The following is a 22,668-nucleotide window of genomic DNA, read 5'->3' as shown; positions in this document are numbered from 1 at the left end:
AAATCACTCGGGTTCACTTACGTATGGTAGGCTTTGGGAGGAGGGGGGCATCCTCACCTTAGTGCTGAATACAAACAATGATGTTGATTCTGCTGGGTACACGAGTCCTAGCTCTGAGTGTATATTTATTTTCTGTTTTGTTAAAATAATACAGCTTTTTGTTGGCTCCCTTTTAAGGTTAGAGAATACATTCATAAAATGTATTCAGTCTGGAGAAAAGCCACTGAACAGAATTCTGCTAAGTTTTCCTGCTGGTGATAAATTTCAGAGGAGAGTGTTAAGTGTCAGTGTCTGGGTCGGTGACGGAAACAAACCTCTGTTTATCTTCAGCATGTTCCCAGAACAGTACTCCACTTCTTCAAAAGAACCTTCCCACCCCAGGACAGTTTGCTTTTTAGAGAGGTGGGGTCAACATTTAACCTCCTTTCTAATGCTGAGCAGCAGCTAGCATTAAAAACAGAAGACAGACGTGCCCTTTTAGGGAGACTGTCTGCCTTGGAGCTCCCCACGGGGAGGCAATCAGCCCCTGCTATTGGCAAGGAGCACTCGCTCAGCAGCATTAATCGGGGTTGACTGTGCCTCTTAATCCTCTGATCCTTTCCATAAGGATGAGAACACAAACCTTGCGTTTGTGTGTTATGCTCCCCTTCACTGAAAATAGGCCCAGCTCCATGGCTTGCAGTAGACAGCGACTAGATGTCTGGGTGATCAAAACATGATTAGCAAATCTGCAATTAAAGTGAAGGCCAGGAGGGCAGTGGCTTATTGCAAGGAAGGGTCACAACTGGTATCTGTCAGAATAGAAATAAATATGTGAAATGACAAAGGATTTTGCTGCACTCTTGTCTGATGAGACTGTAACTTAAACAGCCAGGGCACTGCTAGAAGGAAGCTTGGAGCACTGGAATTTTAGAAGCAATAGTAAGTAAAAGCAGGCTTTATTCCTGGACCAGACAGTTTTGAAAGGGACTTTTTAAAGCAACAGAGGTAGGTTATGTAGCTAAAACATGGACTCAGAAATTGGGAGGTCTGCATCAATTCTTGACTTTGTGCCAGATGCTTTTTGTGACCGAGGTACAGGAATTTCATTCATTGTTTTCTCCAGCAGCCAAACAGTACAAGTATTGACCATGCCTTGTAGAGGTTTGTGAAGCTCTATTAGTATAACAATGCGTGAAATGCTTTGAGACTCCATGGAAAAAGTCTAGCAAAGCTGCAGCCTGTTGTTGCCAGATAGGATGAATTTGAGCAAGCCCTCAGTGCAGAAGAGTTTGTCTCAGATGTTACAAGGAGAGGAAAAACACTTGTTTGCTTGAAAACAATTATGAAACAACTAATAGCATGTTTTTAGCTTTTTTGTTGTTGTTGTCTTTACAAAGCCTATGTGATGTAGAAAATATGGCAGTCAGAACTCCATCTCAGAAGACCTGTTCAATAAAATTGATCCCACTTTTCTGCATCTAAATAATGCAGTTCATATCAGAGACAGCAAGAACGGGCCCATTTACAGCACTTTGCAGATCACTGTTTTCCCAGGAGTAGAAAGCATATAGTGATGTGAAATGTAATATTACAAAATGAAAATTACACATTTAAGCTTTGCATATCTCCATGGATCTTGTTAATCCATGGTCCAGATCCTGAAATTCAGATTAATATAGACCGATACAGACTAATTTAACTGGGGTCTGTGCAAACAGAGGGACTTGTTCATACGAGTCTGGCTGCGGCATTGTCACCTGTCACACAGTCCCGTTGAACATCCATTTAGCACACTGCAGAATTAAGGGGAAGAAGTAGGTTGGACTAAGGACCCTTATGCACACTTGTGCAGAAAAATGTGGACAGCTGTTAAAGTCCAGTCAAAACCAACAGGACTTCAGTTGTTAAAGCACATACAAGCTGTATGACCTGTGAATTAACCTTAATAGTCTTAACTTTGTTACAGAAGGATAAAGAGCAGAGTTAAGCTTGTGAGAATTCAGAACTGTTTCCAGTGGACTGAGGATTTGAACCTAGGCTCTGATGCCATTAAATCAGCCCCTTTGTCTGAAACTCCAATCCAGCAAACCAGCCTCAGATATATGCAATATGTTTTTTGTTTTTTGTTTTTTTTTAACAGGCCTATTGCATGGTATGCACTGTGCAACAGGATCTTAATATAAATCTGGTAAATGGAATTGCACTGGGGATAAAAATACCCTTTACTTTAAGTGCTTTGTGTATAGACAGTTGATGAAAATAGTTACTTTTATTTGCCCTAATACACATTATGAAAAAATACAAGTGAGCAAATATAAAAAAACAAAACAAAACTGAGCTCTGGAGAAAATTTGGGCAATGTGGGGTGAAGGAGAAAGATGCATTCAGGGAATATGTTGACCCTCTGTCTTTTGAGCTATTTTTTGATTCTCTCTGTTGCTGCATGATAGTTTTATTCATTTTCCTGTAAACAGCCTGCAATTAGCCCTTACATGCTCCTTTCCTATATTTTTCATAAACTAGCTTCCATGCTGACCTTTCTTCCAGTGTCCCTCATGAGAAGGTCAGTAGCCTGAGTTTTGGCGATGGGAAGACTAATGCTGATTGTTTTCCTGTATTATTGTTGTGCCTGCTTGTCTTTGTTATTAGATTTGGTCTGCTAATAGTACTCAAAGGAAAAGAGATGCAAGTTCTCTTTTCTCATGTGATTATGGTAGTATAGAAGTGTAATTTCAGCTTCCTGGACTGGTGACAAGGACTGGGAAGGAGTACTACTGAAGAAAGAATCAAATATTGAATAATCTGCTTTTCTGGCATTCCACTGTTCTCAGTTCTCCATGCCCCACATGGGTTTTAAACATAGTTTCAGCACAAGTCTGAAGACTAAACATTTGATGCAGATGACTACTTTAAGAAGTAATATGGCACATTTTCAGGAAAAGATCAGCATTTGGGGCAGGAAAGACAAAAGCAGTTTTGCAATCTGTAAGTTCATAATATTTTTTTATACAGTGTAATGATGAGACCATGAATGCCCAGAAAGGCAAAGTTAAAAATTATAGCTTTCTTTTAGGCTGTGTTATTAACAGTTTACAGTCTTCACTCAGATTGAATTTTCTCAAGAAAATACATGGCCAAACAGATAAATCTGGACTTTTCAGATACCTACGTTCTGAAAGTCAATGAACAACTGAGTAGGGATCATGATTTGTGTTTGTGCTCCTGTGTAATATTTTTGGTTCAGAATATTTCTTTGTAGTGCGTAGTGTATTTAAAATAGCATCAGTCTTTGTGTATCTCAAAGATTAATTTGAAAACCAGGGACTAGCTGCTTATGTGGTCCTTTAATAATAGGGAATTTATAAATGCTGCCATTTTAATGAAAATAATACTCTGAATTGCTAGAAAGGCTTTCATCCTAGGATCTTAAAATACTTTACAAACATCAGTTAATGAAGTCTTACTACATCCTTATGAAGTAGGCAAGTAGCATTAAACTGAGAGGATAAATGAGGCAGAGATTAAGTGACTTGTCTGTGGGTAGAGTGAGTCAGTGGTGTCATCAGGAATAGAGCGCAGCAGCCCCGACTCCCAGTCCCCATTCTCAAAACCTTTCCTTTTAAATACCTCAGGCTAAGAGCTCTGTGCTGTCTGAATTGGGTCAGTACAGTTGGGTTCTAAGGTCAGCTTGGGGGGGGGGGGGTGTTGTTTTTTGTATTTCTGTATTGGAAATAATGAAAAGTGGATCTTTCTGAGCCCTTAAAGATAATTTTGGTCTACTAGTCAAGAATTCAAAATAAAATATATTCCAGATGGTGTTTTCAGGAAAGGCAGAGCAAGCTTTTTCACAGTGATATTTGCCTGCTGAGGCTTCATTTCTCTTCTTTCTCAAGGGACTTGAAGACAGAGCAGTACAATCGGTGGAAAACCCCCAAAACTCCAGTAATGGAAGTAGGTATAGTTAAAGGTGATTTGGCAACATAAACAATCATCAGGTTTCCTTACTGGTAAAAAAGCTTGTCACAGATACCAGAAAGCAATGAATGTTCACTGCTGTCTCGGGGAAGGAGCAGGCGATGTTCATTTTGCTGAGTGAACTCTGCTTCCAGCATTCACAAAGGTCTTGCAGCCAGGCCCCCTGGAGATCTGGACACAAGGGAGTGGGTTTTTTTTGTTGTTGTTCTGTTTTTTTAAGACCCACTGAAGTGCTAAGTGTCTACCCCATTGCAGAGAGAAATAACACTTTGCATCTTCTTTTCCAACTTTCCCAAGCAAGCACATACAGAAGGAAACTTTTGGAAATTTTTCATTCCCCAGTGGGGCTTTAACAGTGTCAGCATCTGAGACCCAGTGGATTCAGGTACACTTTTAGAGAAAACAATAGAGAAACACTAATGTGTTTTTAGAGAACTAATAACTTGTCCTAAGGAAAAGAATCCTCTTTGAGATACCTCTGGAGTCAGCTATATCTGCTTCATTTAGTGAAAGAAAGCTATCCACCCTTTTTACACTACTCCAGAAAGGTTCTTGCCTCCTTAGTAGTAAGAGTCTACATAATTTTTTTTTTTTGTTCCTTAATGCAGGAAGTGTTCATTTGCAGATGGCCTGCACAATTGTAAACAGTCCTGCTTGACCCACTGTTGTAATCTTTGTGTTAAATGTCATTGAGTTTCATGGATGTCAGTGGTAGAGGAAAGATCTTGGTAACACTGGACCATCGAACAGCAGTGATATCATGGCTCAAAGAGCTGTGTGTGGAAGTACCAGTATTGTCCTTATGGCCTTGCTGCTCCAGTCAGTGATTAAAATGCTGGATATACAACTTGAGACTTATTATTTGGTTTCCCGTTAGAAGTCTCTGAAATAGACTGCTGCCCAACAGGAGAGCATCTACTTTTCTCTTTGCCAAAGAACGCTGCTGGCACTTCTCAGTACAAGCTCACCTAAAAACCCATTGCCTGATTTTACTAATATGTAATAATTTGGCTCCTTTTACCTACTGAAAATTACTTATCTGAATAAAATGCAAGAATATTGTCTAATGAAAGGAGGAAAAAAAGAAGAGTATAATTGTGTTAATTACCAGAATACCAGACATGTAATTAATATGCCACAGTAACAAAGAGCAAATGTACTAATAGCACATAATTGGGCTTAAACTACACCCTTGGTAGAAGTCTCTGCAATGGAGCTCTTGTGTTTATGCTTCTTTTCGAATTAGCAATAAGGAATAAATTAACATCCATTTTCTTGCTCGTACAAAGACAGAATCATATTGTGGGGCAGGGTAATGAATTCAGTGAATGCCTTTACATTCCCATACGGCTATTAGGGAGGGGAGTTCTCATGCACATGGCTCTCTTCCTCCTCCTCCTCCCAGGAAGACAGGCAGAGAGAGGAAAACCTCATTGTATGCTCAGACTTGCGCTTTAATATCATGAACCTAAAGAATACAAAGAATCTGCAAGCTGAGTAATTTCAACATTGTCACCAGTACCTGGTGCAAATATTTGAATCTTTAGTTTATCTTAGTTTATCTGTCTATTCTTTTGTGTTATGGTATGTTATTGTATTATGTTTTCTGATATGGAAATAGGGTAGGGATCAGTGACTGACCCAAGACAATCTGTGACAGAGCTGGAAAGAAAACCCAGGATTCTTCACTTTTTTTTTTTCCCCAGCGTTAATCACTAGCTCGGTTTTCTATAAAATTAAGAAACTAAAGCAGTTAATGTGGACATGGGCCACTGTGCTGCTATTTGGAACAGTTTAGCACAGCACATGAGGAAACAAGCCAGAGAGCAAGGGTTCCCGTGGTTCTACGGACCCGCATTGTGTAAAGGCTCATCTAGAGCACCTGACTTTATCTCTTATTTTTAGTTAGGGGATGGTTAGTAAAATAATTTATTTCTGCTAACTGTCTTCGCTTGCTGTATTCTCTGCCTCTTTATTGGTGTCTTAATAAGCTTTACAACTAATTTCTTCATTGCTATTCAAAGGCTGCTATACAGCGAATGTCCTCTGAGGAGATATCAGAGCTTCAGGAGAGCCCATTATCCCTTGGAGTGAGCAGATGAATCTTTAAGAAACAGGTCCAGTTCCATTCAGACTCCACTGTTATTTATATAATGCAGCTTAAAATAGTCATTGTGGTAACAGATGTGAAGACCTAAGTTCAGAAAGCCTCAATTTTCTTGAGGTCCCTGGGCTGAGTTCTGCTTTTTAGTGAAGCACTTGAAAGCCAGTCTGTCTGTATGTGGCTTAAGGTATTTCAAAGTATTATGGATATTTCTTAATTTTACCTATCCTCTCTGTGCCCTGCTTTCCTAAATATGCAAATGAAAAACCTAGAAATTCTGTCTTATTCAATTGTAATGCACCTGTCATCACAATATCTAGACACCTGTCATTCTACTTCACAGAAGTATTGTGAGAGTGCATTAATTAACGCTTGTAAAATGCTTGGAGATCCTAGGATGGAAGGTGCTAATGAGTTGTAAAATATTATAATTATGTTGCAGAATATTCAGTCTCTATCTTTGTAAGGAAAGATACATCTTCATTGCTTTCATGTTTCTAGTTGCATATTTTGCAATAGCAGGTAAGTCTAAGCAGGAAAAAGGAATAAACAAGGTAGGAAGATTGCTATTGCTGCTAGCTTTCTTCTGAGGAAACTAGCTGTTTTTATGTACTTCTCTGCTTATTGAAATTTTTTTTGTCTCTCCGATGAACCCATACTTCAATGGCTTGTTAAGAATTCTCTAAACGTTGAGAAATGTCAGGGGAGAAGATTTTCTTCTTCATATTGCCAAGGCCTTCATTTGCATCCCCTAAATGAATTCTCACATATGATCAAAGCAGTTCTGGAAATTTTCAAGTGTGGGGAAAACCAGTCCTCTAATTCTTTCCATCCAACATATACAGTCGGGTTACAAAACATTGCAAAAAATGAAAAAAGTCATCCAATGGATCTAAAGATGATTGAATTTTATGGCTCTTTATGTTCAGAGGATAGGAACTGTGTATATTATGGACAGCAAGGCTAGAAAAGACCTAGTTGGTTATCTATTTATGTTTTCTTGTCAAGCTGGTAGGGGCATTGTTCCAGCGTTCTGTTGTGGAAACTTCTTTTGGATGACCTAGAAGATGCCACTTCTGCCTGTTCCCTTATGAGGCTACTCTGTGGTTTCATAGATCTCATTGTGAAGAGTTAATTTTTGATATTCATTGATTGATTTTGATATTGATATTGAATTTGAATTGATATTGGCATTGATATTGAATTACCTTTTTCTTAATATTATCCTGGTTCATTCTTCCAGCTTGGCTCAGATAACTCATATCAACCACAAAACGCTAGACTTCAAATTAGCAAAATACTTTTGGATTTTCTTATTCCTTTCTCTTGTGGGAAGGGAGGAGCTAGAGTGGAGCTGTAATACAGATTCTCAGGAACTGGCCTGTGGTTGCCTTCATCTACTGTTTTGCTTGGCTGTGCATGCGACCCTTATCACAGAGCTTAATTACTTTACACCATGGACTCTTCATGGCAATTTGTCCCATTTCAGAAGTGGTCTCAGGTCAGCTGTGATAAAGCAAATAGCTGGTAGGGGAGATAAAACTGGATTCTGCATTCTAACTTCCCATTAAAAGCAGTCATAATCTGGAATCAAAATAGTATGTGAACATTAATTGAAGTACTGAGACAAAAGTAAATCCAATCTCAGTTCTAGTCTGTTTATTCAAAGACTGGATTCCCAAACCCAGTTCCAGACTATTTGGAGACTGGACCCTTGCGCCATAGCTCCCCTTCTAAACAGAGGTCTGAGTCTAATATCTAGAAATAACAGTGCACATTCTGAATATATACTAATTATGAGCCTTAGCTCTAATGATCAGATCCAGATCTGTTGTTGACTTACTGGGCAAGTCTCGCTGCTCTCTCTATGCATCATATGCACTGGCTTCCTTTAAGAAGCAAGCAGACAGAGGCATTCATTTTTACCTATCACCTTATCTTTTCATTTCTGGCTGCTCAGCTCCATTCTGACAAGTGCAATAAATGTGTCCTCTGGGTCCTTGCAAGCTGGGCATTAGTCATCCTGTTCATTTCAAGGACATCAGTCCACTAGTTTTTCAGCTGTAACAGAAAACATGTTCTGCCAGGAGCCATTTGTTCCAGTTTTGTTGCTTACTAATAAAATCAAAATCAATGGGGTTTTTTGGAGCTTCAGAAACAGGTTGAAGAGTAGGAGGGCAAAAGGTGGCAAAAATGAAGGTGCTAAAGTTAGTTTTCTATGAATTGCTCTGAAATAATGGCATGTAGCATTTCAGAGCAAGTGCGAATCTCTCAACTTGTGAAATGCGGTTACCTCTGGCAAACAGTATAGCTATTGTTTAACAGCAAATAGGACTAGTGCATAGCAGGTTTCATACTGGGTAATTTAAATTTTGTTTTTTGGGGGCGGGAAAGAAAGGATTTGGAGAGGATGTTATTTCACATACTTTTAGAGTAAGTGCCAATGGAACATCAGTGGTGACATGGGATCAGAATTTGTCTGATGTCTCCTCCACAGCACCTATATTATCTGTGTCCTCAATCACTGGACTGCTAGTTCAAACCACTTAGTCATCTAGCTAAACTAAATCATCTAACTGAACTTAAAATATATGCTAAAGAATTACTGGCTTTATTGAATCGGTGCCTTAGTCACAACTGACTTGGAGGAATTTTGCTCAGAGAGGTAACTGCAATCAACACCTTCTCCTTCCTTGTAAATCTCCCAGTTTCATCATGACCAATTCAGCTGATTCATTAATCTGAGCCGATAGTGTCATTGTGCAATAAATAAGGTTTACCTGGAAAGAATATTTATTTTCTTTAAAATGTCTCCCCTTCCTAATTCTGCAGAATCAAACTCTTTTAGATGAGTCCTTCTGATAACACCAAAGTCCCCTATTTTCTGTGGTCATGGCAGTGTTCTTTCTCCCACTATAATGCATGATACAGCCTACGCAGACTGCAAAGCAAATTTTGCTTTTTGCACACTCTTTTCCTGCCATACCTAATGACTCTAGGTTGTTTTCCAATTTAAATGTAAAAAATGCATTGCTTCGCAGAAAGTATTTTAATGCGTGTGTATATATGCCAGCTGGCCACTGGCTGGTGAACCTTTTTCAGAAACTTTTATATTGACCTTCAAGTCTAGTACACAGTTATATTACTAATCCAAATCCAGTATTTGGGCAAACAGGTTTGTGTTTTATCATGCGTTGATCAATGGGCAATCATCCTTTAACTGATGATCTTTTGCCTTGCAAATCTTTACTCATGGGGTGGTTCTTACTCATGCATTAAGTCAGTAAGAGTAGTCTGAGAGTCAGAGTGAGCTGGACAGCTCTTCTACTCTCCAGACAAAAGAAAAATACATAATGTAGCATGCTGTCAGCTGAAGCTGTGTTGGCAGAATGTAAAGACTCAGCTCTCTGGCAACAGATGGGCTAGAGGCTTCTTCTGACATGATCTGCCATCCAGCATATGTTAGACAAGCTGAGAAATCAAAGGGTTTTAGACTGAGGCTTTACCTTTAAAAAAAAGATGTCTTAGCTGTTATTAAAGCAGGTGGCCTGCAGCGCACAGGCCATGAAATAAATAAATATGGAGGCAGTTGGTTGCTCAGTTCAGGGACAGCTACCTAGCACAGGTAGGGGGGCGCAATGCATTGGAGCATGATCTCTCTTCAGATTCTGTTTCTGCTCTGCATGCGCATGTTAGTAAAGCTTTTAAGTGGTAGCAAGTAAAGGCAATTGGTTTTCATGTGGGAAAAACTCTTTGGGGGCAGAACAGATTGCCTTTGAATATCCAAATGCACTAGCTCAACTGTTTTACAGCTTGCTGCAGACCATATTCTGTCGACTTGCTGAGACATCAAGGATTGACCGTGGGCAGTGAATAAGCTGGCTTCCTACCTCTGGCTGGCTGGTGCCTCCAGCTCGAGTTTGGGATACACAGGTACTCAGCACAGAAGGTAACAGTATCAGGCCTAACTTTGAGGGGAAAAAAAAGTGTTTTCCAAAGCTGATCAATTCCAGTATTTAAATCACATGAAATGTTTTAAAATAAAGACAAACCACCTCTCCAGGATCTTGAATGTTCTGGATTTTATTTTTATTTCACTGTGGGAGTGAAATGGCTAATAGGTACAAAACAGGAGTAGTCACTCATCTCTAATTACAAAAGTTGTTTGCATTTTAGTTGTAAAAGCTCTGATCACGGAAAGGTGTTTTCCCCCGCTGCGTTGAAGCAATTGACATTTCTGACCAAAGAGTGAATAGCTCTTCTGCTACAGAACAGGTTTGGTGCGGCTTGATTAGTCCTATGGAACTTCTTGATTTTTAGAGAGTACTTGTAGCCTCCTGCCTCGCTCGAAGCCGGTAGAAGGTTCCTCGTGCGCCCACCGCTGCCCTGGGCCGTGGCGACGGAAAGCTGCCGCCCCGAGGCGCGATGAGCCGGTGCTTAAAGCAGATGCATCTGAGCAGGGCCGTGGCATTTTACAACTCGGAAAATGTAGCAAAAACTGCCCGCACTAGTTTCAAGGTGCGTGTTTGCGGCGGGCGGCCTGCGCTTGCCCCACCTTGGTGGTCAGCCTTGCTGCCTGGGTCTTGGGTTAGCGAAGAATTGGCTGCTTTTTGCTGAAATGATCTGTGAATGGCATTTAAAGGGGGTTTATAGAGGTTTCAACTGTTTCTGACATGTTTTAACAGGGCTCGAGAGGTGCAGGGGCTTTTGGCAGTGTCTCTGCAGCAGCCACCTGCGAGGTTTTGGTGGGGATGGGCTGATGACCCTCAAGTGCCTGCAGCTGCCCTGGCCCAGGTAGCACAGCCGCGGAACCCAGCTGTTTGGACCGGTGGGGGAAAAGCAAATCTCCACCGGGATTTAATGGATTTCATCCCCTGCGGGGGGTTCCTGTACGGCGGGAGGAAGCCCCCCCCCCGCCCCGCACCCAGTGGTTTCGCCCACCCGGCCGTGCCCATGGGCTCTCCCGCACCGCGCCGCACCCCCCCCCCCCCCGCCGCCGGCGCCGTTGGTTCCTTCCCTCCCCCGCCTGGTAACCGTTGCGGGAGTGAGCGGGCCACGCCGCCGCCATCTTAGGTGCCGCTGGCGGGGCGCCGCGCTGCGCCGCGGGGCGGGGGAAGGCGGGCGGGAGGCGGAGAGAGGCGCCGAGCGGAGCGGCGCCGCGCAGCGCTTCCCCTCCCGCCTCCTCGGAGCGGAGCCGAGCGGAGCTGCGCCGACCCCTGCGCGCGGCGCAGAGCGGAGCCCGGACCAGCGGGGGCGCCACAGCCGCCCCGGCAGCCGGGCTCGGCGCTGCCCTGCACCGCTCCGCGCTGCCATGCCGCCGCCGCGCCGCCCGGCGATGCGGCGCTCGCCGCCGGCCCCCGCCGCCCTCCTGCTGCTCGCCGCGCTGCTCTGCGCCGGGGCCGGGGCCGCTCGAGGTAAGCGGGGCCGCAGCGCGGGGCGGCCGCGTCCTTGGCTCGCTGCGCCCCTTGGGGGAGGGGAGGGAGGCGGAGGGGCGGCGGTTGGGGGGGGCGGCGCGCGGCCCCCGCGGCCGTTACACCTGCGGCGCGGTGCGGCGGCGGCCGCTGCCCTCCGCGCTCACCTGCGCGGCGCCGGGCCGCTTCCCCGCGCGAAGGTCAGGCCGCCCCCCGCCGCCGTGCGCGGCCGCGGCCGCTGCCGGCGCGTTACATAACGGCCCCCCGCGGGCGGCCGGCGCCGCGGCTCGGCGGCCGCGAGCGCAGGGGCGGGCGGCGGCGTCACTTGTTGCGGAGGGGGGCGAGAGCTGGCGGAACGCGGCAGCCTGCCCTGTCCCTGGTCCTCCGCCCGGGAAGCCGCCTTCCCCGCAGGCTTTTGAGAGGCATCTGCGTGCGCTGCTTAAATGCGTGACGGGGTTGTGGCTCGGGAGCGCTTTGGTGGCCAGCTCAGTAGGAAAGGGAAATAAAACACCTCAGAGAGCCCGTGGGGAGCCTAACCTTCAGGCTTGTATAAAGAATGCTTGTTTGGTGGCCAACGATAATGCGTGGCTGTGCTAAGCCTTCAGCAATACAGCGTTTTTAAATACTGGCCTTGTGGCTATTGATTGATCTTACTGAGTAAAAGCATACGCATTGCAGGTCTCCTCCTGAGCAGATTTCAGTAGAGGCTGGCATACGCTTCCTTACCTGAAGGTTACCCCTCGCATTGGGAATGCGATTTCTGCAAGGTTTAGTTGGTCATATGACAGGATTTGTGATCTTGTATCTAATCTGAATGTAGATTGGAACTGTCGCTTTAAAACGGCTTGCATGCATAGGGAAATTCTTGATCTTAAAAAAATTTCATTTCGTTAAGGGTAGATCTTGATGCATTTTCCCTTCGTAGGATTAAGAAGCTGCTACTGTAATCAAGAAGTCTGCTAACTATTTAGATGCTGTCTATAATTTACCCGTACAAGATCTTTTAAGTACAACCTTTTCATTAGCATTCTTGGAACTAAAATTTGTAATTTAATGCTTATCAGAGCAATACAGAAATAGAAGCTCATTGAATTGACAGGCTTTTCTTTTTTTTGAGATTATGAATAAAACGGAGATCAAAAAATATTTTTGAAGAAAGCTAATATGTACCTGGAAGTGAATGACAAGTTTATATAGTATTATACCAGACAGGTCTGTAAATCAGCTATTTCATCTGCAGTTTGTTAGAGGCTGTTCTTGCTTTCAATCTAATATACAGAGCTGCCGACTGGAAGTCCTGCTTTGTTAAACTTCATTACATATAACTGAGTTACAGTATGAGGTTTGGTTTGGCTTGCTATGTGCAGTTAACTTAGTCCTCAGGATGTTTTGGCTACTGTGGGTAGGCCCATTCGTAATGTTACATGAAGATGCATTTAATATCCAAGTAAATGATGGAGAATGCCTTGGCTAGGGAAAACTGCTAGAGCTACTCGCTTTCATTTGTCTGTTGTTATGAGAGACATTTGTTTGGAAGCCTTTATGGTAAATTTTCCATTTTGCTTTGTATTGTCTGTTCTGTTTCTTTCAAGGAAAGCTGCTTCTTCCTTTTTCATCTGTGACTTTAAAAATCCTTGTTACTAAGGTCACTAAGATGTATTGTAATGTAAGTAGTGAAAACTGCATTGTGCCTTGTTCAGCAGTGTGCAGAAATGGACTAGAAAGCCTGGACCAGAGGGATCAGTTTCACTCTCCAGGCCAGAGTATTTCCATAGTTAGAACAGGGGAGCGAAAAGTGGTTTCTTTTGTGGTGAAGGAAAGAAATAGAAATAACTTTTGGAGGGTGTGATCTTAACAGAAATATTAGGAGAGCTCTAGCTGATCCACCACTGTCTTATACTCTTCTTATCTTCTCTGTAGTTATTTTAAGGGGAGCACAAAGTGGTTTTAGCTTCTGAAGAAGCATATTCCTTTTCCAGTTGAACTGATGCAAAAATCTTAGTTTAATTGTACTTAACATGTAATTGGTCAGGTTGAACAAAGTATTTCTAAGCTTGTTTGACACGTCACTATAGTGGAATAGTGGAAAAGCAGTAGTTAGCAGGGTATTGAAAGAGTGTTTGTCAAAGTGAAGTAATTGGGTGTTTATCAACAGAGCTGAATGAGAGGTCGAATGGAGTGACTTTTCAGATGGAAAGGCAGTGCGTGTAATGGCTGGTTCTTCCATAGTTACTGACCAGGTAGAGCATAATACTTTTTTTTTTTTTGCCTTGGACCCTTTCTGCCTTATTGTCATTTAGGTAGAATATAGGTCAAAATAATAGTATCTTGATGAAGCTTTGCTGATCTGTGATAATTTCAGGAAATTCTCTGGTGGTATGAATGTCTTAATTCCAAACCACAAACCACTTTCTCACTACCGCTATTTGATTGCAGATGTTTATTTGAGACAGTAAGAGCCTTCATAGTCTGGGCCTGGTAGTTAGGTTTCTATTTCTTTTTTAGAGGGAAGGAAATTTTAGATTATTCTAAAGCATTACAAAGAGACAATTTGTCCTGTTCTTTTTTTTTTTCCACCTAAGGATTTATGAGGGTAAGAGACCACTGAAGAGAGAAGAGACACAAGTAACTGAGCGAAAAGCTTTAAATGTCAACTTTCCTTGCCAGACCTTTCTATGATGCATAATGCTTAGGAGAGCATAATATTGAGTCATCTGTTCAGATCAAATAACTAATGAACAATATTAATCTGTTTTCCTATCCATATTGTAGGTAAAATAATACACTGCTGTGGAAATTGAAATGGAGGAGAGGTGATGTTCTGAGCAAGCATAGTTTGCTTTGTGTTTCCAACATCATCATGCCAGTTGTCTTTTCCTATATTATAGGAATAGACCGTAGGTTGTGCCATCTTTGCTAAGTAATCAGGGAAATGTATCTATCTGAAACTTTTCTAGATTCCTAAATGTATCTTTTGTCTGAGGGCTTAATATTTTTGCAGACTTGAATCATCAGTTTCAGATCATTGGAATGAATTTTTAAGGAGAATGGACAGAAGCTAGGTAGATTTCTCATGAAAGTTAGAAGGCTTGAAGTTAAACTCGGAACAAATCACAGGACAGCATAATGAGGGCATCTTATCTCAAAAGGTTTAAATGTGAATTCTGAGTATTGTGGGTAAAGCAGCACTTTCTGCTATGGAAATCTAAATATCTGGTAGTTTACTAGTTTATAGCTATGAGACTGTTCTGCAGGGGGTGGGGAAGGTGCGTAGTCATTGACTCTTTCTGAACAAAAGCACTTTTTATGATTTTTGTGAGCCTTATTTCACACTTGCGCAGTTATTTCTTCTATCTACTTATATTCAGAGAAATCACTATGGAATTTTATTAATGATATTGAGGGGCATCCACCCTGTAGCATTATCATTATTGTCAAAGATGGAAACATTACCTCAAAACACGCAAGAATTTAGTAAGCCGGAAGCCTTGGTCTTATTTAAATCTTGTTTTGCATCTATTTCAGTCAATTCATTACTGATTTTTGATTCCCACTGGCTTCAGTAGGAACTAAACTTCTTTAGGAGCCTTTAAGAAAGTCTTATTAGAAATATCAGTGCCTTTGAAGAACTGTCTGTCTGTCCTTTGTTTATTGTATTAGATCTCCTCTCACCTGCTTTATACTCGGATTGAAAACAAGTTACTGCTGCTACTCCCAGTTGGTTTCCCCGTTTTTAAATGGAAAGAGTCAACAAGTAGAGAGAGCTAGAAGTGCTGTCTGTACTGAGATGATGTTTGCTGTATTTGTAAATAAGATTCTGCCTTCAAGTGAAGTTTATAAATATGACAACTGTTTGAAATAAAGTGATTTCCCCTCCTGCACTATAACTAGCAACACTTAAGAGAACATTTGTTATGTGAATGTTTACAGTTAGAGGCCTGTGTTTTCTATTTTAATGTTTCAGTTTAGTTTAAAACATTTTGAATTTCACTTAAAATTTGTGGCTTTGTTGCCTCAATACTATTTAGACTGTTTTGTGGTGGGGTATTTTTGTTTTGGTTTGTTTTCTCTGTCAGACTTTTGTCCAAATTAAAGTTTGGTCAGAATATCCTCAGTCAAAGATCTTTCAAGCTCTGGACATTTCTTCTGTTGCAACTAATCAATCATTTGGATGTACTGTAGCTTCAGGGTTATAGCAAAGCTTTTGTGTATCTTTGTACTAGTAAAATGAGATTTAAGCGAGTGGTTCAGTGTAGAACAGGAAACTCGCTGCAAGTGATAATAAACCAGAGATTCTTCCCTAGGAAGAATATGGTTTAATGAAGTCAAAACTTGTTGAATTCCTGCAGCTGTTAGTTTGAATATAATGTTTGGAGAAATAGTATTAACTATGTGGGCTCAAGCTATAAGCTCTGATGACTTAATTTATAAACATTACCCTCAGTTCCCTGTGTATGACAGTTGAGTTTCCAGAGCACCAACTACTGGTGCTCCTTAACTGTAGTAGAGCTTCCAAGATAGAGGTCTGAAATTGTGGGATGAAATTCAGTCACCCTCCCTGCTTTTTTCCTCCATCTAAGAATCTTAGAGGTCAATGTTAATAGATGCCCATTCCCTTACCTAATTCTTTCTTAGTGCAGATACATCCCCCTCTACCTTGCTGTCATCTACAGTTTTCATTTCCTGGTAATGGAAATTGTAGTTTGTCTTAGATAAGCACGCTATTGATAAGAAAAGTTAAATGCTATCAGGAAACTCAGCATCTGAGGAGAGCTTGCATTCAGTTTTATCCCATTGCTTGTACCTGTCTACAATGCAATGATTTGGTGTAAAATTATAGATGTGGGAAGATCTCTGGAAGTTGTATAAATATCTTTTCATTGTCACTGATATGAGGTATTTCAAGTTGTTCATATGCAAAGTTAATCTTCACCCTCTTCTAACAGAGAATAGAGGCACAAATCTGAATTGCAGGCTGGTGACTCTAGGTCAGGAACAAAACATACATTATAATCAAACCATGCTACACCCTTTCTTATTGCTTTCAGGGTGGAGAAGGCATATTTTATTGTATAGATGCTTTATGCCTCAGCCGAGCTATATTTTTCTGCTATCTGCTATGTGGCTTCATGATCTTTTTTTCTTACTGATATTGCTTGAAATTTCATCAGAATAGTACTAACTTATGAATATTCAAGGTAAGACCTTTTTTTGGAATCCTTACCTTGTCGCTGAAAAGCATGCTTGTATCCTCACATCAAGAGGAAGACAATAGACAGAAGATGCACAATAATCAAAATTTGTGTCTGACCTTCAGGGCATGAGTCAAGGACTGTTTACACAGTTCATTGAGTTCAATTCATTTGAATTGACAGCAAATATCATTCTCTTCTTATGAGATCTCTGTTTTTTTCATGAGGTCTCAGAGGTGGATTAAAAAAAAATCGTATGTTTATCTACTGTCACTAGGTTGAGTAATTACCTAACAAACTCCCTAATACTTGGTATTGAGTTAATTCAAAATGTTTTACCAGTTAATTCTTAAGAATTTTTTTTGACCTACATCTTGATCTAGTTCTGAAGATTTGTAGCATGCCTAAACTGTATACTACATGCTAATAATACTAATATAAATACTATATATTAGAAGTAATACTATATAATAATATAGTAATAGCAGTAGTAATATATACAGTAATCCAGAAGAAAAAATGTTTTCAACTACAGTCCTATCTGGTTGAGGGGTGTTTAAATCTTCAGTTATGTGAATGCTACATCCCATTTAAATCAAATGAACTTCTGAGCAGTTGTAAGAAGCTAACTGCGGTCCTCAGAAGGGTCTTTAAAAGTACATTTAATTTTGAGTATGTTCACATTCCAATACTAGAACTGAGTTCATTTTCATTATCTTAAGATTGTAGCTTCTGAATAAGGTTTCCAAACTATCCTTGAACCCCACTGCCCTGCCTGCATATTCGTTTACATTCATTAATTCTTGTGAATAGCCGGAAAAAATTGTAAGTAGTTGATCTGACAGATTGAACTCTACAGCATCAGCCATGGCTCTTGGTGAAGCATCCTTGCTTTAAAATGCTTTCCTTTTCTGCAGAATAGTCAGTAACAGTTCCAGTTAGTATTAGTAAAAGCTGGTCTCTTCCGTCTCATGAGAAACTGAGCATATTTCAAATGCTGTTTTAGAAACCTGTGTTCAAGGCACACAGCACATGGGGCACCAATTCCTTTTTCTGCTCTAACTTAGCAGCAATTATCTTCAGAATAAACCAAGTTGGACAGGTGGCTCGTGCTGACCTTGCAGATGCATGTTCACTCATTGGTTGGCAGCAGTAGAGGCTCTAGCATGAGCTTTACAGTTCAGCTTGCTACCAGGAAAGAGAAGTATGCTTAGCTATTTTTTTTTTGATTTTGGTGGTGGAAGACCTTCCAGCTCCATGGGTAGATACCAGAGCTATTTTAAGGGCCGCTAAAAACTAACTAGAAGTCAGCTTGCTGTAATGTGTCAGGGAAGCTTCTCCCACTTGACTGGATTAAGTGCTGGTTGGGATTTACAACAGATTCCTGCTGAGGCGCTTAGAGATAGTGTGAATATTGTATTTCAAGGAAACCAATGTAGTTTATCCCTGTTAAATGGCAAGAGATTAACAGCTCAGGGCACTTTGTTAGTGTCAAGCTTGGAATGGTTTGACTGTTTTGGTTTGAAATTAACAGTGTGGCTTTAGGCAATTTTTTCTGCAGACCTAAGGAATTTTGCAACACTTAAAGAGGAGAAAAATATGATAGTTTTCAGTCTAACATATAATGCTATTTAATCCAGCTGAGGTCAGAATATTACTTGATTCAATTCCACAATTGGTGTAAGGTACACCTGTTCAGTTAAGTATTGCTCGTAAGCTGCACCTAATGTTTCAAATGATGGCTTGAAAATTTCTGAGAGTATGCAGTTATGCTGGAGTCAGTAGATTACCAATATGGATAACTGGCCTTTCCTGGATATTCAGCAGTAAGTTTTGTGAATGTTTTAAAATCCATGATGTTTAGCCTTCATAAACACAAAGAGATTTAAGGTTTATGTTTTAAAAGCCGGTGATGTTTTAGCCTTCCTAAACACAAGGGGTTTAAGCTTTATGGTTTTTAAGCTATAGCACTGTAAAATGACATGACTGCTTTTAACTGTGTCTCTTTTTTGAAGGTTCACTAGACTTTGCAGATGCTAATCGTACTCATCATAATTGTGTTCATATGTGGTTATGGTAATTTAAGCTTTTATGGAACTCCCTATGCTACAGTAATGGGATTTACCATAGGTTGTTAAATCAGGGGAAAGCTTCTCAGTGCTTAAAAAAAAAATTAATCTACATTCAGAAGCATTAAAAACGAGATGCAAAGAAATCTGTTTTGCTACTTTATACTATGTCCTTGCAAAGAATAAGATGAGCAAATGGAAGGTCTCTGATATGTTCGATTAAGGTAAAACTGCCACAGAAATGCCAACAGGATAGTGTACAACTGCCTTCTTATGCTTATAGCTGCCATAGTTGAATTAATGAAACACTTCTCTTTAGACTAGATTTGAATTAGGATAAGTGTTTCAATTAGAGACTCACACTTTGGCAGTTATTGGTGTCTTCTCTTGGAGGGAGGAATGATCTGTTAGTCCTTTTGAACACGATGAAGTTTGTTTTGAAACACCACGTTCCTTGGAGAGTGTTGCAGCAGTGTACTTCTTTGGGTAAATAGAACAATGTGGTTGACATTTAACTGGCTATTTTTTATGCTGAATTTTGGAAATATGCCCATCTGAGTGTATCGAGGCGATAAAGATAGTATTGCCATATTGAGTAAAACCACATAGCAGTAATTAAACAGTTTTTACATTGAAATAGTTTGTTGCAAGTTCTCTCTTACTGCATTTTTATGTATGAAGATGTAATATTCTGTTTATCAGTTTGTTGCTACTAACCAGTAAAAGATTGTAGATGAGAGCATATTGGGAGAGTGTTATGGTTTCTTTTATGAAATCTCTACCTCTAGGCTTAATCATTTGTTGACGTGTCCTTTTATCACTGTTTTTTTAATTCCCATGTGTAAGCATATGACAGACATCTTGAATCCATTTTAGTTTGTTGGAGATACAGGACTGAAAAGTCTAGGCTAGCCTTACATCTCTGCCTATTTTGACGGTGATTTGCTTGCATAATTCTTTAGTTGGGTGAAATAGCAGGACTCAACTGTGTAGTAGTGTATTAGTATATAGTTTGTGGTGATTACGCAGGCATTTATTCTGGAAGTTATAAGTACCTGATCTCATGAAGACAAAGACACAAATCCAAATGGTGTCAGCTGTTGTATGTTGTTTATTGTATTTGTTGTAACTTCTAGCAAAGCTTTTTTTATACTTGACTATACAACATTTGCTGAAGATGACTTTTTTTTTTTTTTGTATAGTACAATGCAGTTTGCAAGCCCTCAAAATGAATGTTTTCCGTTGGTTCTAAATGGCTAGATACATAAACCTTCCAGAATTAGATCTAGGAAAATACTATTAATTTAAGAAGCAAGAATACATGGTAGCCTAAGAGGTTTTATAAACTGTCAGGTATATATGTTACCCAAAACAATTTGGGTAAAACTGGTGCAGGTAGAACCTCAGCATGAAGAGGGCTAGACCAAGGGAAAAAATGTATTCAACTATCAAGAAAGATTGGCTATTACACCACATACACTGTTTCTGTGGACTACAAGCTGTGTTTATCTTTAGCGAGCGTAACATAAAGATAATTAATAATCCGGACACCTCTTGCATTGAAATGTCAGGTAGTACATAATAGCCTAGTAGATAGCATACGATTTTTGTCTTGTGTGTTCCATGATGTACTAGAAGAAGTTATTTTTGCAAGCTGACTGTGAGAGCTATTGGGCCTCTTTGTAGCAGAGGAAGACTGGTCATCTTAGGCATGTTCAGGGTGTCAGTTTACAGATTTTTGCATGCAGAGTTGAGGAATGTTTTTATAACTAAAGTTTTAGTGGAGTTTTCTGTCTCCTAAAAGCAACTACTAAACAAGTGATATAAAAATGAATCAATATTTTTACGCAGTTTACTAGGCATTCTGGTAATTGGTTGAAAAGACCTGGGATTGTGGTCCCTTCCTCTAGGAGTGCTTAAAGTATGCATTAGACATATGTTGGATTAAAAAAATAAAAGTACCAGTCCTCCAAAACCAGAAGCACCTAGAACACTTGCTTTGCGTCTCTGCAATTGAGGTGCTGAACCACAGCTAGGCTCTTGTCCTTTTCTGTTGCTTCTCCTACCTCTTGCTTTCTGGCATTTTACATAGTACCACAGCTTCAGCAGAATTCCTGGAGTCCTACCTTGCCTGGGATGCCCTATAAATGGCTGGTAAAACTGATACTGGGGGTTATACATCCTATGCTGGGATAAAAAGGCCTAAATCTAGCACTCACTATTTGTTTCCTAGGCAGTGTCCTTAGGCCTTGTTTAGAAATCAGTGAATGTTTTTTTTCTCTTTGTTCTCTTCAAGTAATAATAATAAAAAGCACACTGAAAAATCCTGGAAACCAGAAAAGGTCTTCGCTCTTAGTACCTGTTCTCTGAAGGGTAGTCCACCAGCTGGATCCCAAGTTTTGAGTTGCAGAGAGGCTGTAGTTTAGACAAACCCTGGGGTTTTCTACATGCCAATCTTTTTTTTTTTTTTTTTTTTTCCTTCTCTTCCCTGTCTGGTGCCAAATATAGTTATTTTTTAGTGTCATGTTTGGCACTGATGACAGTGGCTCCCCATCAGTGTTAAAAGTTTTTTGAATTGTCCTTCAGAGGCATTTTAACTTCCAGCATAGTTCAAAGAGGTTTCTGGTTTAGATTCTATGAGTAACTTTTGGAAACCTGAAAGGAGCACTGTTCTCTTCTGACTATCTAACTTATTTAGCCAGTATTTTATCAAATTTTTGAATTTAGTAAAATGCTGGCTCAAATTTAGAAAAATGAAGGAGGAAAACACTGAATTAAGTATTTCAAAGCATTTGTTTAAAAACTCATCAGTTTCAAACTTGTTTTCTTAAAGTTGTATTTTGTTTTCCTTTTAGTTAACAAACATAAGCCATGGATTGAAACAACCTATCATGGTATAGTTACAGAAAATGACAACACAGTACTCTTGGATCCCCCTTTAATAGCCCTGGACAAAGATGCACCTCTGCGTTTTGCAGGTAAGGAATTCATCTGCTTTTTTTTTTTTAAGAAGTGGAAATGCTTTCTTCATGGCAAATGTTGTGTGTGTTACTTAGTGTATTTTCCCAAACCGTAGCATAATGTTTCTTAGCTTTTGCCTCATAAGAAATGTTGGTGCATGCACCACAGTTTTGTTTGATATTTACAGGTGTAAATATCTAGCTGTGCCAAATATTCAGACCAGAATATTGTATATTGCAGTGTTTCATTTCATGTGTATATATTGCAGTTATGTTTCATGTATATATATTAATTTTTCTGATCTTTTTTGCATAGTATGTAGCTTTTTCCTAAATCCTCTGGATTCTATATTTCACATCCTGTCTAGGAGTTCTAAAGTAATTAGTTCTCTTATTCTGGTGAGAGTTTTCGGTTTCCTTAGTGTTTTTGGTTTGTGTCTTTTTTTTAATAGATTGAGAAAACATAGTGAAAACAGTTATTAGTAGAATCAAGATTGCATTTCTTCTGTGCAGTATTTGGACTGAAAATTTCTACAGAAATCCAGACTTTCTGTGATAAGTTTGCATAACAGTCTGGCATATTTTTAGAAATGGACAGGCTCTTCTACCACAAGATGCACTGTTGGTTTATAGTTTAGTCTGTATTGGAGAATAGAGGGAGCATAAGAGAACATGTTATTTTCAATACTTTTTTTCTATGATAAATATGAGACTTGAGAATTATTTCCTAATACAATATATTTTATAGTTGAAGATCCAGCTGTGAGATAGTTCTAGACATCTGATCTCCATTTAATTTTGTGTAGAATTGTTTGGGTAGGGTGGGCCCTTTTGAAGTCTTTTTAAATGTCATCTAAGAATTCTCTGAAGTTCCTGCATCTAGGAAGAGGGTGAATGTTGCATAAATAGGTATGATCTGGTCTCGCTGGTGTGCAGAATATCTTTGCAGATAACGGAGCTTTTCACTTGGCATAC

General features: G+C 40.2%; 1 protein-coding gene and 1 long non-coding RNA gene across 2 annotated transcripts in view; one reads left to right on the top strand and one right to left on the bottom strand.

The window, feature by feature from the left end:
- Positions 1-10,126: 10,126 nt before the first annotated feature.
- LOC136994251 (uncharacterized) lies at positions 10,127-11,177 on the bottom strand. Its single transcript, XR_010886413.1, has 2 exons — positions 11,096-11,177; positions 10,127-10,684 (listed from the first exon to the last, which is right to left on the bottom strand). It is a non-coding gene; the product is annotated as an uncharacterized lncRNA (long non-coding RNA).
- Positions 11,178-11,396: 219 nt separating this feature from the next.
- The window catches only part of CLSTN1 (calsyntenin 1), a 40,704-nt gene continuing 29,432 nt past the window's right edge, over positions 11,397-22,668 (top strand). Inside the window, exons 1-2 of the mRNA XM_067311281.1 lie at positions 11,397-11,475; positions 21,589-21,711. Of these exons, the coding sequence (XP_067167382.1) occupies positions 11,397-11,475; positions 21,589-21,711 (202 nt within the window). The remainder of the gene's footprint in view (positions 11,476-21,588; positions 21,712-22,668) is intronic.

Source organism: Apteryx mantelli, chromosome 26, assembly GCF_036417845.1.
Source record: "Apteryx mantelli isolate bAptMan1 chromosome 26, bAptMan1.hap1, whole genome shotgun sequence".
Lineage (NCBI taxonomy): Eukaryota > Metazoa > Chordata > Aves > Apterygiformes > Apterygidae > Apteryx > Apteryx mantelli.
Note: the sequence above shows the minus strand (reverse complement) of the source record. Positions and strands in the feature narration are given on the sequence as shown.